The sequence below is a fragment of the Trachymyrmex septentrionalis genome, unplaced genomic scaffold, assembly GCF_001594115.1.
Source record: "Trachymyrmex septentrionalis isolate Tsep2-gDNA-1 unplaced genomic scaffold, Tsep1.0 scaffold25, whole genome shotgun sequence".
In the NCBI taxonomy this organism is placed as follows: domain Eukaryota; kingdom Metazoa; phylum Arthropoda; class Insecta; order Hymenoptera; family Formicidae; genus Trachymyrmex; species Trachymyrmex septentrionalis.
This window is the reverse complement of record NW_017305408.1, coordinates 2,504,486-2,520,490: the sequence shown is the minus strand read 5'-3', so window position 1 is coordinate 2,520,490 and position 16,005 is coordinate 2,504,486. Positions and strand designations below refer to the sequence as shown.

Here is a 16,005-nt window from a genome sequence, read left to right as displayed (position 1 = left end):
TATTTTATCATTATATATATATATAATTAACTAAAATAAAATCAAGATCATTAAACGAACAGTCATATTTTCCTTTCTTTTTTCTCTTTATTTGACCGAAGCCAAACATTATATATTTTTATACTTACTTATTATAACGCAGTTTATAACGTGGTATCTCTTCAGTATTTTTTAATTATTCGTTTTCGATTATATTTAATTATTAATTGCAATTAATCTCATAGTTTTATGATGTAGTCCAATCGATTTTATTGTTACGCTGTAAAGATGTCTGAAGACAACTGTAATTGTAAGTCAATCGAAACGTCTGATCGTTATACTATTGACTTTAATTAGTTTGATACATCGTTTTGATATTCTAGCTTCATACATAGTATATTGATCTCGATTTCATTTTTTAGTTACTTAAGCTTACACGAACTTCAATTTTTATCGTTAATATTCAGGAAGGAACGGTGACACCTGTTTTAAACGGTTGGGTACTGGGTGCTTACACGGCGATGCTGGGTAGACTATCTGCCGCCACTGCGGCTTTAGAAGCAACGGAAGTTCCCAATATTCCTTCCGACAGTGATTCCGAGAGCGAGCACTCATCCTACACTGAAAAGTACGTAGAATTTAGCACATCAAGCCATAATTATAATACTTTGCCTTTCTTAAAGACCATTTTCTCTAAGTTTTCTCACAACTTAAAGTTCATAAAATTTACTATAGATATTAAGATTACGACATTGATTACATTGATTACATGGCATCTTTAATCGGGTTTAATAACATCCGTAATTATAAAACTGGCCAATCGCAGTTGTTTCATTCTTCCGAAGAACACTTATGATTATTATTAAACCCGATTAAACGTATCATGTAACAGAGATCATTGTTGGGCATTGTCATCATTATTGCGTCGATGTTGACAATGTTACGTGGTTTAAGATCGAGAGGCAGTAGTCCGAACGTAAACAGCGTTCATCGTGGCTACTCGTGCGGTTCCTGCGACGTGGTGGCACCGACGAGACCGGCCCTAAGAAAACACATAGCTGATTGCCATCCCGCTCTGTCCGGCACGGAGACCGGGGAAACCAAGAGGTGTCCGTCCACGGGTTGTGACTTCACGACGACTAGTAGGTGCGAGATGGAAACCCACGTAGCGGCACATGTAGCTCAAGGAATGACGCCTACGGGGAAGAAACGTTCGTTGGCCTTGCAACGCGTCAGGTATAGGTACTCGAACAATTTTATATAACTAATTATACCTAATTATATCTGTGTATTCTATCAAAAATAAAAATTTCTCAAATCTTTTTATTTATTTATTTATTTATTTATTTTTTAAATAAAACTTTTATTAGATAATAAATGGAAAATATTTCTTTTTTTTTTTCTTTTTTATATCGTCACGTTTTTGGTCAGCTATTGTTTCGGAATGCTCTCAGGTACGAAAGGGAGGAATATCGATGCTCACTGTGCTCGTACGCATGCACGATCGAGAAGGCATTTCAAAGACATTTACGAGCGCACGCGAGAGGCTCCGCGCCGGAGACTAGGGTGAGCTGCGCTGTCTGCGGTGCCGACCGATCATCCGAGGTCGATCTCAGCAGACACATGCGAAGGCATCGCGATGATCGATACTTCTGCTGCGATATTTGCATCTTCCGCACGGTGCAATTGAAGAAGGTATTTGAAAGATTATTCGTTTTTACCATAAAAATCTCGATTGTACATATCTCTCTTCCCTAAAACTTTTACAACGAATCACTCGCTCTTAGAGATTGACAATGGAGTCGCTCTTTTTCAAGACTGGTTCAATTTTTTATTCTTTAAAGTGAGATTCCACTTTACAAAATTTAGAGTAGGTATATATGAAGGTAAATATTAAGAAAATTGACAATGTTAATTGTACGCCGTATTTTTATACTTTACAGCTGATACAGCATCGTCGCATGCACACGGGTGAGAAGCCACATTTGTGCCCGCACTGCGCCTATCGCAGCGCACGTCGCGACAATCTACGCAGCCACGTACGACGAGTACACAAAAAGGAGAATCTCTATTGCGACACCTTCAGTCCGCGCGGCATGCTGATAACTCCCTCGCTGTTGGCCTCCTCGAGGGACACTACTGACGTCGACCTGGTGCAGAGCCCGGCATCCTCGCCGTCTTCAAATCCGGACGCGACCAACTAGCGAAAACGCTCTCGACGAACAAAGAAAAAGAGCAACGGCTTTGAGAGACCTGCGGAAACAGAAATCTGGGACTCGCCTGTCCTTTATACGTCCTCGTTTTGTCAATACTGCGATCTAGATATATTAGAATTTACAGGGAGACTTGTACACAAGTGCTGAACTTGGCAGACAAACGAAGGAGAATTGCAATCAAGTGAAAATTAAACCTAACTTTTAAAGAAAAATTGAGAATTATTCATAATTTCATGGGGAAAAAAAAAGCAATTTAAATGATAAGCTAGGAACAGAGATTAAAAATAATTTACGAAATTGATATCGATAGAAAAATGAAGTCCATCCGGGAAGAACAAATTTCGGAATAGATTGTTTCCCAAATCAGCATCGACAAGGCTTCCTCCCTTAGACGTTAGGAATCGTATAGATTATTGCATGCGATAATTTAACGTCGATAATTTAATGTAACCTTTGAATTCTAACGAGATCTTGTATTAGCTATGTAAACGTCCAAGTGTTACATTACGTCGATTCAATGAAGTATGACGATCGTTAGATCGCCCGTTCACGTCGATTGTTGACGACGAACGGGGAAAGCTGCAAAATGGTGCTAGAATCGTAGATTGGCTCGCGGAGAAAGACTGAAAGTAGAAACGAATTCACGGCGCAACGTGACGTCCATCTCTTTTGCGCTCTTTCCGCACTGACCGCCGTGACTAAAAAAAAAAAAAAGAAAAAGAAGAAATTACAATTCAGCAAAGTTTAAGACTGCAACTCTGTACTGTTCCGGAGATTCTCGTTTTAAACGTGACTCTTTATTGTGTCTCATTAACTATTGGCCATTAATTATTATTGCTGTCTTTAAAATTAATTTTTGTCAAATTTGCTGCAATTTTAATTATTCAAGTTTATCTATTGTATAATCTTAATTTGATTTTGTGTCAATACTTGCTTGAAGCTTATTTATTAACTTTATTATTCGAATCCGAGATGAAAATTTTATTTTTAGTATCATATAGGAGGAAACAACGATCAATTATTGTGCACTTGAACATAATCGAGCAAGAGCTCATGATACTTGCGTGTATATCGAGGCGGATGCACGAGACTCGATCGAATCAGGCCAACGGTTAATGAGATCAATAAAAGCACCGGGTCACGACACGACATGTCGCGAGAACCCCGGCCGGGATGGAAAGGTGCTATTTTACGAAGATTCGTTTTAACGTGTCTAATATATGTATAGTTCGCTCGCGCTGCACGAATCGTCACTACAAGTATAATTGTTAAGTACTTAACACGAACGTAATATCGTTGCTTGAGTTGCCATTATCGAATCTTCATTGGTTCATCTATTACGGACTAATAATACAATAATAAAAGAACGATATACTATTATGATTATGCAAGCATTATAATGATAGATACAGTGTATCGTATAACGCGAGATGAAGCTTAACGTGTTTTATTTTGCAGATGGTGATCCAAGACATCTCCATAGAACTCTTGTAGTCACATTTTCCATTATATATCTCCATTATATTTTATCTAAGATTATATTAAATTGCTACATTTGCTCTAAATAATGTATATTACATTAAAAAAAAGAGTACAATTGTAATTATCTGCAAAATTCAAGCTCGTTGGATACATCTGTTCGCTATCGATACAAGTGTCTCTCATAAGTGTTTCTCTCTTTAGGATCCAAGACCATTCCCGACGATCGATTGCTCGTGTCAGGGGAGAGAAAGCGAATGAGATCGATTGTAACAGAAATATGTGTCAATTTTTAATGTATTATATAAATACGTTGTAGTCGATAAACGATTTTTAACGGCGACTCACGTGAAGTGACACACGAGAGGATTCGTGCATCACGCCACGATGATTTGTCGTCTCATCGAAAATGACATTCTTGCGGAGAATATCGTTCTACTACATAGACACTATAGCCATTACTATACAACACTATGCTAAACTACAAGGTATACGATGATGCGAAATCGAAGCTGCTCGGCATAAAGTTTCACTTCCCCGGCACATTTTAACGCTTCAAACACATTGCATTTGTGTCGAACATTAAGTAAGTTTTCTTTTCCAAACTGGACTTGTTACTGCGAGTGAATTTTTTCAACTCATTACACATTATCATTGTCAGTATTATCTTCGCTAGAAATACCGCGAGTAACGTAGCACTCATTCCGTGCCAAGTAGCATAAATTTTGAAATAAGCCACAATTACGAGCGAATGTGATTTAGATTTTAATTAATTATATTACATAATTATATATATATATATTAAATATTAAATTATATTTTATCTTTTAGGTATACGGATGACTACTATAGTAGCCAAGATGATTACGATTATGCGTGGAAGTTGGTAAAAAAAAGAAAAGAAAAAAACATTTATTCCGGATTACATTAATGATGTAGGCCCGCGTTCATCCGAAAGCAAATGATTTAACTGTTTAACATAATGTGTATTACCGGATATGCGCGTATATTCACTCGACTATGCCGAAAATCATGAGTTATACACCCCGGTATAACTTTACGTGCTACTTTGTTTTTTGATATATGTATATTTTACATTTGTAAATCGCATTTACCGTGCGATACAATAACGGGTTTCTCAATGCGACTTTTTATATGCATGATTTTACACAAAGCCTTTAACCTTGGCTACCGAATAGGATGACTTACTTTTTCTATTTCTTCCGCGCATATCTACACGTTGTTTCAAAGATATGTCGAGCGCATTAGCACATTCAGAATATTTATATCACGAAATAGGTTTATTGGTGTGCGCCGCGACGCGCATAATTTACGTACCCGTAATGAAGGAAGTTTCTTGTTAATTACACGTCCGCAATTAGCGTGACTGGCTCCGTCCGCCGTTAGTATTTACTTGTGGAGTAATTATTTATTTTTTATTTCGGTCAAAAGTCATAGCACAACTCGAATAAAGCGTTCCGTACGTCAGGAAAACCGTCGCGAAGAATCTATATATGTAATAGGGATAAAGGAAAGTTCCGAAGACGAAGGATTTGCGAAATCGGCGGGAAATTTCGCGCGGCTGACACGTCTTTTTGACGTTTCTCGTAGTAGTTTTGCGGAAATGTAGTTTTCCCGATGAGCGTGCGCGCCCTAACGAGAACACCTCATTTTATCGTATCGTCCGAGCGATCAGTCTCAGGTGCTACCGAGATTTATTCGCATTATTATAATTACGAGCTCATAACTGATAAGCAGCGGCGCCGTGCCGATACTATGGACAAAAAGAAAATTAATTCGTGCCAAAGTGATCCCAGTTATAAAGGGATGAACGAAGTTCTGTGGAAGGAAGACGCGCGAGGGGGGTGTAAGCTGCTTCGGATGTGAAACGTACGATCTTCTTCGTTTGCGAAAAATCGCGCGGCTCAATTCCTTACATTCCAAACCGAATCTTTGGCTTTTATTTATCTAATCTACAAAGAGAGAGAGAGAGAGAGAGAGAGAGAGAGAGAGAGAGAAATACCTTAGAGCATTTTTATCTCAAAACTTGGATATCATTTTACTTTTAGCTGCATTATTTTTAAATCATTTTTAAGAAACCTTTTTTGTAAGATTTCTTTTCCTCTCAAAGATTCACCGAAAATCGCGATTTTCGCAAAAGTTCGCAAACGTAGGGATTTCCGTCTGATCGTTCGTTTCTGCGTTCGACGTGAGCGTGAACTAGTTGTTACAATCTTTTAACTGTTGAATTTTTGCTGTAGCAGTAAGTGTCTTAACGTATACCTTATATAAACTACACGATATATAATATATTCTATATTAATGTTTCTTAGATTTAAATCTAACATACCGAACGGACGTGTCTACGACGAATGCCGTCGTTCGTGCTCTCTTCAAAGTTCATTGTCGGAATCTGCGAAACAAAGCAAGCGTTCACGTCATCGCGAGATCTTATCAATGGCGTCGAAAGGATAAAAAGAATGAGAGGGGTCAAGTGTTTCAATGCAAAGTTATTAACCTTTTGATGACAGTGCGGTTGCTTGAAACTGGTGTCACATTTTATCGAAAGTAACGTATTCCAAATGGAGCTTCGCAGTATTTTCATTTGTATTCGTAAGTGATTATAGTTGCCGTTACTCCTGTTATAGAAAAAAAAAAAACTAAATACTGAAAAATATAATGTAAAATGATTGGGCATTAATAGACTTTTTTATTCGGTACAAAAGTTGCGAGACGACGAAAACTTCGTTGAGGAACGTCCGGTCGGTCATCTTAAAAATTAATACAATCTAAATGTGATAATATATTTGCTATTAAATTATGACATAACGATTACATTATAATTAACTAACTACTGCGCGAAAATGTACGAAGAACAAAGAAAAATAAGCAATTTTAAGAGTCCATGTACTGAGGGGTGGTGGCGTTACGAGGGTGATCTGAATATTCGCATTATGACATTTTTTCTGCAATATATTGATCGGCTGAGCAAGTACAAAGCGATTAGAAAATCGACATTGTCGAAATCTGATCGGAATTAATACGAAAAATAGATGTGTAATTTTTATAGATTAATTCTTTGCGCTAATTCAATCTTTTTTTTTTTTAATGTCATTGTTTATATCAAATTTTAGAAGTTTTACAGGGAGTAAATGATATTTTGTAATAAATCGAGAGCACTAACAATTATCTAACAATAAGTCAAGAAAAAATATAAGTAATATATTGATATGATTTTATATTTTTACAAATTATATAGATTTTTATTTACACATTTAATTATTTTTTCAGTTTTACTCTTCTGTAAATAATGTTCAAGCGCAAAGAATTAAAAAAGGAACAAATCACGTCACCCTTGCTGACTCTGGCAGGAATTCGAATAAAAGTGCGAAGCCACGTTTTGCTTACCAAAAAATAAAGACTCTTGCGCTCTACGCATAATATATACACACAAATATATAATTATATAAATGTACGTGTATGTGTGTGAGTGTGCCTAAAGATTTTTTCCTCGAATTAATCTCTTAAACTTTCTATGTCATTGTCTTTCTCTCTCTCACTGTCTCTTTATCCTATGCTCTTGAATCACATATTACAGTCGTGAACGATTTCGAAGAACTATTACTGTAGTTCGACGATTTCGAATTACATGGCAGATTCACGATGCCTCGTATCCGTCGCCATGACCGGATTAATTATTAAAATCTTATTACTATATATATATATATAAAATATCAATTTTTAATTTGATACGCTTCGCCTACGCTAAGATTGTAATAATCTGTAATATTACAGATTTGAAAGCTATATTTCATGAATTTGATAACTTAAAAATTTGCTATTATTTTCTTCACATAAATATATTTATCAATATAATTAGGGTTTCTAATAGAAATCAGATATTTTTTTATTTGCAAAATAGATTGGTACGGGGTGTCAAAAAGCTATTATTAATTTGGATAAAAGCGAAGAGAGGAGGATTGTGAGTCATTTATTTCAGCCCTTATCCGATAAATTTCGCAAAACGTTGGTTTCTATGATCTCTCTGTCAATTAAGAATGTTCAATTACAAAAAAAAACATATTTTTGTTGTACATGGACCAATTCATTAAAAAAATAAGCGAGAAATCACTGCTCAATTAGTTGAAAATGATTTAATTATGACCATATGTAATTTGACCATAGATTATTCTTCCATAGATTATTCAAAAATATATAAATGTGTAGAAACAGGATTACATAGTTTGCTGATTTCCATCATAAGATTTTACGCAAAATTGCGTTATCGGTTCAGGGCTGATCGCATTGTTTAACGATTGTCTCTCTGTGTTCCAACGTAATAGTAGATATTCCGTCGATCGTTCCTCTTTATAAATTAAAAACGAAAAAAAAAAAAAACATGGCCGTTACGCAACGCACGCACTCACGATTCCGATTGGACTGGAAACCGCGAGCGATCTCACTCTTTTCTGTAAAGTATACGAAAGTAAACGCGCGTTCCAATTTTTGCCTCGACCCCTCGAAGGAACAAAAAAAAAAAGAAAATAAAATCAGAGGCAGTCCATACCAAATACTCGCCTACGAACTCGCGCTTGAATATTTTTTTACGATTTTATGGCCTAAGCATTCGACGTCACGCCGAAAACGTAGGTACTCTTTACGGGTTTGCGCGATCAACTCTAAAATCGATCGTGGTAAATTAATCTTACGACGGTAAGGAGAATTATATAATAAAAGCGAGTCGCTCTGCGGGAATATAATTTTCTCGTGTGATTCTCGATAGTGAATACCGATGATCTTTAGACAGCTAGAAATCACCGCGCGTTGTTCGCAAAAATATAATCTTGCAGTAAATATTTTTAATTTCGTAAAATTATATAAATCTTCTTTCCATTTATTTATTCCCGATTTGTTTTGATTTCCTTTTTAATCATTCCATAGCAAAGATAATTTTGGTTAAAATTAAAAGAAATATTCATTATAATTATCGTCTATTTTAATTACAATCCCAAGATTTATTGACAATTCTAATTACTTTTTCAATTCGTGATGCAATATTGTCATTGAATATTCGCCAAGAACATCATCGGCAGTCATCGAATCGTTTCATCACGCGTTTTTATGTATACGGCTGCTAAAACGTGTGTTCGTGCGTGCGTATCTGCTTATATGTAACGATCAATCTTAAGGAACTAATTAACGAAATAGTTAAACTTGTCGTCACCATTGTGATTTAAGATAGTAGAGATACCCGTGCACAAGTCGCTTGATAATGCAGGTGTAATTGATGATGCTACATTTCAATTACATGTTAAAATCGTATTAATTTAATAAAATATCTAATTAAATATCATAATTGAAAGTAGTATGGTACTTATATAGTCATGTAAAATAAGTTGCCATTTAGAAAGAAGAAATTATATTTTTATAAGTAAAAATATGATTTAACAACTTAGTAAGCATATACATAAATAAGCATTTTCTTTGTATTGTTATTCTGTGATATCAAATTTGTCTATGCAATTTTATTGCGTTTTTTAATATTAATCTGTAAAATTCCATAGCAATATATTTGTATAATTTGCACCTGCATGGAGGACTCTCGCCGGGAAAACGTTTACCTGTTTGTATAGCCAAAGTCGTCATTTGTCTTTGGCATGATAAAAATCTTAATAAAGGTTTCATTAAAATATTCTTCGTAGGACAATACTTCTCCTCGTCTACCATTTTATTAAATTTCTGTACTTTACATGGCACGTGCAGTTATTACTTCTTTTTCCTTTAAGTTAAATATCAGTTGAAATGATTCACAGTATTTGACGCTGGATCTGTAAATTAAATATTTTTACTTTATTAAGTAAGATATATATATATATAAAATTAATCTTATAGAATTAAATATTCAAAAGCATGAATTATTCACAGACCAATATATCATAAAAAAAAATTTAATTATTTTATATAATCTTTTAATGTGAGATTCTATATCTATTCAATTAATAAATAATAATAAGGCTCTGTAAGTATAAAACAAATATATGCAAAAGAAGGGCAAAGAGCCAGTAATGTAGTAACAAACTTTAATTAAATTAAAATTCAATCATAAATTACAAAACGACAAAATAAACGTTTTGACTCCGCTCGAGTCATTTTCAATGTTGCAGTAATATTAAAACATCGCTATAAAAATATCTATGGTATTATATTCTTCATATCATATGTGTAGTGCCTTGCGAGTCAGTTATATCAGAATTCAAAGAGTCAGAAAAACATTCTTATCAATATCGGTAAAAGTATTGAGATTATTAATAAAAAAGAGATCATTAATAAAAAAGAGAGAGAACGCAGGTAGATGGTAATTCATATCGCACAATGGTTTTTCTTTTTTTTTTTTTTTAATTTTTTTGAAGCAAATTTGCAAGAGTAGCGAACATCTGACTTCCACAACATCGAATAACGCAATCTATTCAATTAATTCGCGGATTTTCGCGTTCTGCATTATACGACTTTATGAATAAAGTAGTTTAGCTACAAAATGAATAACACATTCCATGTGCAGTTGCATTGGTGGCCGTTGAAATTGGTGTCGATGGCGTTGGCCTGTTCCCCTTCTCCGGTTTCTTTCCACCACCGAGAGGAGCAACAACTATAGATGTATGAGCAACGGAGACTATACGAAGAGTGGAGCCGCGTCAGTGCAAAGGCACGAGCTGTGCCGTCGGGTGGGCGAGAACGTGACGCTCAGCCCGTTTATCTTATCGTTTCTCATGTCGACTTTATCTTTACGTATATACATGTTAGGCAATTCTACACAAAAATCAAAATTCGGACTTGGTAAAACGCAATCGAGTATCGGAGTTCGAAAAGCACTTTATAAAAATATACTCCAAAACCGTCGGGCTGCCACGAGGAGAAAGGCGAAGGCCTGCGCTCGCAAACTGTGAAATCTACAGTTCGCTCATTGTGTTTGTGTATATCTGTGCCCATCAACGTATATGTACGTTGAAGCACCCGCGCGCGTCTTTCTCCGCTCGTTGCCGCGCGCGCAAAGTGTCTCTTTAACTCATTAATCCTCTCGGTCGGCGCGTACTAGGCTCGCATTTCTCATAGAAATTCGTTTTTCGACCTGAAAGGAAAAATTTTGACGTTAAAATTTTATATATTAAAAAAGCAGCCAATGTATATCGTTTACAAGAATAATCACTGGCATCAATTATCAAATGTTTTTCTATCTTCAAGAAAAATTCACCATTTACTCTTACAATTGTAGAAAAAAAAAAAAAGTATTATTACTTCATTGTATTCATTACCATTTATGATTCATTCGTGTAAATGCGCTGTATTTGTATGAATAAATACGAATTGTAAAAACTTGCAGATAATGTACGTAATATTTATGTATGCGAGTGAGTGCACGAGTAATGAGTCACGTGTTAATGAAAAGAAATAGTGAACCCACATCATGGACGGAATTTAGATGAACGATCCGGAAATATGGAACCCGCATAGCTTTAAGCGCGAAAGAAACTTTTACGAAGAAGAAATGAAATGTTGTAATTTTAGATAGTGGACTTACTGCTAATATAAACGGGAGCGGTGATTCGTGAAAAGGAAGAGCCGCAGGAAGGGACAACCGGTACCGTGACAGTAACGACGAGGTAGGTTTTTGACCTGTGTCGCTGACAGACAAACAACAGAATTATCTGCACTATGATTCTTGAAAACACTGATTGTGTTTCTGATAAAATGAATATGTTCCATTCTGATAAAAGGAATATGTAATGTAATTTTTGAACGCGCGACGCTACAAAACATACATTACCTAAAGAATCTTATTTTTATTTCATTGAATTAGCTTCAATTCGCATAGAAAAACATCAACATAAATTTCTCGTCGGCAAAGCATGAAAACAGGTGTTTCTGGTGTGAGAATAATAATTACTGATAGCGTGTGCGCAAACTGTCGCGTTCGCTAGAGTTTCATTGCGGAGCTCACATGATGCGTTGTTATTTACACATCAATGCAATGCTTTCTAGATGTTTCATAATGAACTACGTATCTGAAATAGACGGACTGATATCTGACAAACATTGCCTTGTGGTAATTATATAATTTATTACCCACCTAAAATGGCTGTAAAAATTGCATGACATGTAACATCAGTTACAGTTAGAAGAAATTTATTTGATATTTAGAAAATTATCGTTACCTTAATCGGTTGTTCGTTGCTTTAACACTTTTTTCTTTCTACTTGAAATTCGTGCTTTCTTATCTCGAAGAAATGTAGACCTTTTAAAGATAAGGTTAAAAGATAAGTTAGTACTATAAATTTCACGAAGAATTCGAGAAACTGGTAGATTTGATGATCATGTGACCGTGAATCATAATTTTTATTGGAACAGCGCATCCGGATAACGTCACTTCTTTATTCCATGATAGATGTTTTTCATGACTGCACGTATTTCCGCATCTTCCTCTGCATTCTCAGTCTCTCCTCTTTTCTCAGTTTTCGTAATATTTAAACGAGAGAAAAACAAAAAGAAGATAAATAATATATATAACACAATATCAGCGTGAAAACTCTGTATTTTAAACGTACCCAAGCAGAACACAAATTATTATGACATCAATATGATGTCAAAATAGCAGTTACAATTCGCTTTAAGTGTCTTTTTAACGTTATCGCGACTTATTGCTTTGCCCCGACACTTATATACATTTGAGTTGCTTGGAGAATCCATTTTTATGTAACGTTCCCCACACAAATGCATACTTACGTTTGAAGTGCTACCGAAGGTGATAGGGGCAAGATGCGATAATGCTCGATGTCTGGCGCAAGAGTTAAAGTACAAATATGGAATGATAGATGTGATATTCACTCGTCGGTCAGTTGAAATACTAGCCGGAAACTATGGGCGACAGTATCGGCTTTCGGAACGATGACTCACACTGGGACAATTCATAATTTCCTTTCTGTTTGCGTCGCTCGTTTGTTTTGTCACGCGCTCAGTACGGAGAAATAACAATTTGATTAAACCTGAAAACAAATAATAGGCCTGGTTGATAGCGGCACTAGGAAAACACATTTTTCATTGAAGAAGTTCTAGAAAGCGCATCTCTTTTACGAGAATTAGAACTCGTGATAATAGAAGGAAAAAAAAAAATTATAAAAATTGGAGTTGTCCGCTTTTAACATTACTATTAGCTGAACAATCGAATTATTCAATTGTTATTCTATATATTACTTTAAATATATTTAGGCACTCTGATAAATTGAAAGAAAATAAATTTTCAACTTAAGCTTGCACTAATTCGAACTATGAAGAATTAGAGGAACTTTTATATGTCTTAGAATCAATGGGTTAACATCAGAGAAGATCTAAAATTATCTTACTATAGAGTGACATTACTGTGGAAGAATCAATCTCCATGATGGAGGTGAAGCCGATACCAAAGCCGCGATCAGTCATAACTGAGAGCAGACCGATACCGGCGCCCCGAAGACTCTTGCCGATGACCACCTTGCCATCGACTCATTCTAGCAGTCCAACCAGCGAATCGAGTCAATCCGAGAAGAGCGACGATTTAAGATCAACCAGTAGCACCAGCGAAAATAGTCGCGGCAACCACGAGTTTTTCCGCAGCCTCAGTACGAGCTCGCGTCAATTGAAGGATGAGATCTCAGAGAAGATGACGGTGAAGGGACGTGCCGTTATTTCCAGCACGCGAAACGCCAGTATTCGGCTGGAGAAGTCGGTAAAGAATTTGTTGACTCGGCGACTATCATCTTTGAATCAGGACGACGTAGTCAGCCAAGGCGGTGTCCAGAAGAAACTCAAAGATCCAGTTGAGGAGGATAGATGCGTGTCCATGCCGGCCGACAACATCTTCAGCAGCATCTCATTTTATAGTCCTTTGAGCGGGAATCTGAGGAGCGTGAAGAATGAGGAGGATCTATCCACCGGTGGCAGACACAGCCCGCCGCCTCCGGTTTATCCGCCACCCCCGCTTCCGGACGAATCTATCTACGACGAATTGCAATCCGTCACGTCGGGAAGTAGCAGCCGATACGACACACTCAGTTCTACGGTGTCCGACAAGATCGAGCGAGATTTTCCCGACTTCAATGTCCTCGGGTTCTCGCGAAATCAGGTAAAATCAGATCACACTCTTTACTCTTCATATAATTCTGCAATAAAACATATTACTATTATTATATTCTGATTTGTTATTCTCAATATGATCAGTTTTATTTTTAAGCGTTGGAATTATTGTCGCATTATATTGACAAACAAATGTGTGAATCTTACCCTTCTTAAATCCATCTTCTTCAAACAGGCTAGTGATTCCGACCAAAGTCTGAACTTGTCTGATGTCAACGCAAGTCTATCGCTCGACAAATCTGAAACGTCTACCAAAAGGCTATCAAGATCGGATTCTTGGACTTTTTATGATGCTACACCAGGCACGAAAGCTGAGAATATCGATGAAGCGGATAGGATATCCAACGTAGAAGAAGAAAGCTTGGAGAAATCCTTCGAGAGGAAAATTTCGCCAGTAGATCGAACTTCTTGTGCGTCCTTCGAAAGCCAAGCTTCCATTCAAAATTCTCTCTATGAGAATCTATCGCCGCCGAAAGCCGATTGTCGACAAGAACCGACGACGAGTCCTTCGGACACCAGAGTACAAAGCAGCAAGTCTGTACTTTTTGAGTTCGATCCATTCGCGAAGACTTCCGAAGAGGAAAACGTTTATAGCAATTACGAGAACAACGATTTGATGTTGCTCGAGACTTTGTTGGCTACCAACGATTTGCCTAGTAGTGCCGATAGTACGTTGGAATTTCGTGAGAGTGCCGAAGAGGAGCAAGAGGACGAAGAATTGATACATTCTGGTATCACACCTCCGGAGCCACCCAAGAGATTTGATTCCCTTCCCAAAAACGAGTATGACGTGGCAGAAGGTGTGGAACAACCAGATACGGTCCAAGTTTCGAACAAAAATCCGCCTCTCTTGCCAAAGCTGGCGCATTTGGTGACCAAAAAGCAGCCGGCTGTTCCTCCCAGGAAGCCTTCTATGAAGGGTCCTCCGCTTCCTCAACCAAATGCGAGTATGACTGTGACAGCAACGACACTTGCCAATAATGACGAGGAGAATGTTACCAATTCTTCTTCGGCGACACCGAGGCTCGCCGAGGACAACCGTAAAGTGAGCGTGATACAAAAATTAAAGAAACTGCGACAGGAGTCCACGGTGCACGCTATCAAGCCTAATGTGATCAGTTTTGTTAAGAGTGGTAGTAAACTGTTAGCCAGGACTCGCGAACATATCGGTGAATCCGGCCCGAGGTCACTGCGAATGGAGAGGCCGAAGGTGAACGTTCCGCACAATCCGGTCACACATAGGGGAATAGTATATAGGTAAGAGGTAATATGAACTTGTGCGAGAAATATATTTCATGGAGTCCTCCGAAATTTTTTTTACAAAGCTGACAAATCGAACGGTAAAAATCATTGACTAATTTAATTGTTTCTAATAATTCAATGAAAATTTTCTTGATTTACAAATTTAAAAGATTATGCATTAAAAATTATTATTAAACATTTTTTTTTTAGAAATTCTTAAAAGAAAGTACAAATTTATAAAATAAAGATTATAGAAGAAAAAAATTTCAATGATTCCGTTTAGTAATCGATTGCGATTAACTTTAACGTTTAAACAATCGTTCGTTTAAACTGAGTGACCGCATTGATTGGAGTATTATAATTAGAAATAATAAATATCGTTATTTTCCTGTGGGAGGACTGGAATGGGTATTGAGAGGGCCAAGGACCTCGTGCCGAGAGCAGCAGTGTTGCTCGATCGGAAATTATCGTTCTACGCTGACAAGAGCATGTCTACGCTGAAAGAGGTCGTGGAATTAGAGACAGTACACAGTATTCATCTGCTTCAGGATGTTAAGTGAGTCTGATATTTTACTACGTAAACACAATATTGTATAATGATTGTTCATGACTTTAAATATTTCTTTACGTCCAGCTAGCTTCTACAAAATTCGCTTTTATTCAATTTATTATTAACAATTAACTTTATCCAATTTATCAGGATAAAAATATTTATCAATAGTGAATCTATTTATTGTATACAATAATTCAGATATTATAAAATATAATTCTTATATTTTTTTCGGCTATAAATTAGAAAATACAATTTTAAGTCGAATTCACTAATTTATCATTATTATCTGAATAATAAAGTGACTCACTCGTTTGGTACATATTTACGAACCAACTCCAAATGTTAATGCCATGCAGACGTTCCCCCAAGCTT

The 16,005-nt window shown here is 36.4% G+C and overlaps 2 protein-coding genes and 1 long non-coding RNA gene across 6 annotated transcripts in view; 2 read left to right on the top strand and 1 right to left on the bottom strand.

Moving 5' to 3' along the window:
* The window catches only part of LOC108748881 (zinc finger protein 316-like), a 7,971-nt gene extending 5,541 nt beyond the window's left edge, over window positions 1–2,430 (top strand). For 2 of the 3 annotated variants that reach the window (XM_018487277.1, XM_018487278.1), the window contains 4 exons: window positions 447–607; window positions 934–1,221; window positions 1,434–1,674; window positions 1,923–2,430. In XM_018487277.1, coding sequence (XP_018342779.1) covers window positions 447–607; window positions 934–1,221; window positions 1,434–1,674; window positions 1,923–2,183 — 951 coding nt within the window. In that variant the 3' untranslated portion in view covers window positions 2,184–2,430. The remainder of the gene's footprint in view (window positions 1–446; window positions 608–933; window positions 1,222–1,433; window positions 1,675–1,922) is intronic. The other variant, XM_018487279.1, reaches the window with a different exon arrangement.
* An 8,071-nt stretch (window positions 2,431–10,501) lies between these two features.
* Window positions 10,502–12,784, bottom strand: LOC108748986. Its single transcript, XR_001939334.1, has 4 exons — window positions 11,885–12,784; window positions 11,800–11,808; window positions 11,497–11,734; window positions 10,502–10,800 (listed from the first exon to the last, which is right to left on the bottom strand). It is a non-coding gene; the product is annotated as an uncharacterized LOC108748986 (long non-coding RNA).
* Window positions 10,947–16,005, top strand: part of LOC108748985 — a 10,284-nt gene continuing 5,225 nt past the window's right edge. Inside the window, exons 1-4 of one of the 2 annotated variants that reach the window (XM_018487455.1) lie at window positions 10,947–11,332; window positions 13,075–13,827; window positions 14,014–15,095; window positions 15,478–15,636. In XM_018487455.1, the coding sequence (XP_018342957.1) occupies window positions 13,105–13,827; window positions 14,014–15,095; window positions 15,478–15,636 (1,964 nt within the window). In that variant the 5' untranslated portion in view covers window positions 10,947–11,332; window positions 13,075–13,104. Of the gene's footprint in view, window positions 11,333–13,027; window positions 13,828–14,013; window positions 15,096–15,477; window positions 15,637–16,005 lie in introns of both variants that reach the window. The other variant, XM_018487454.1, reaches the window with a different exon arrangement.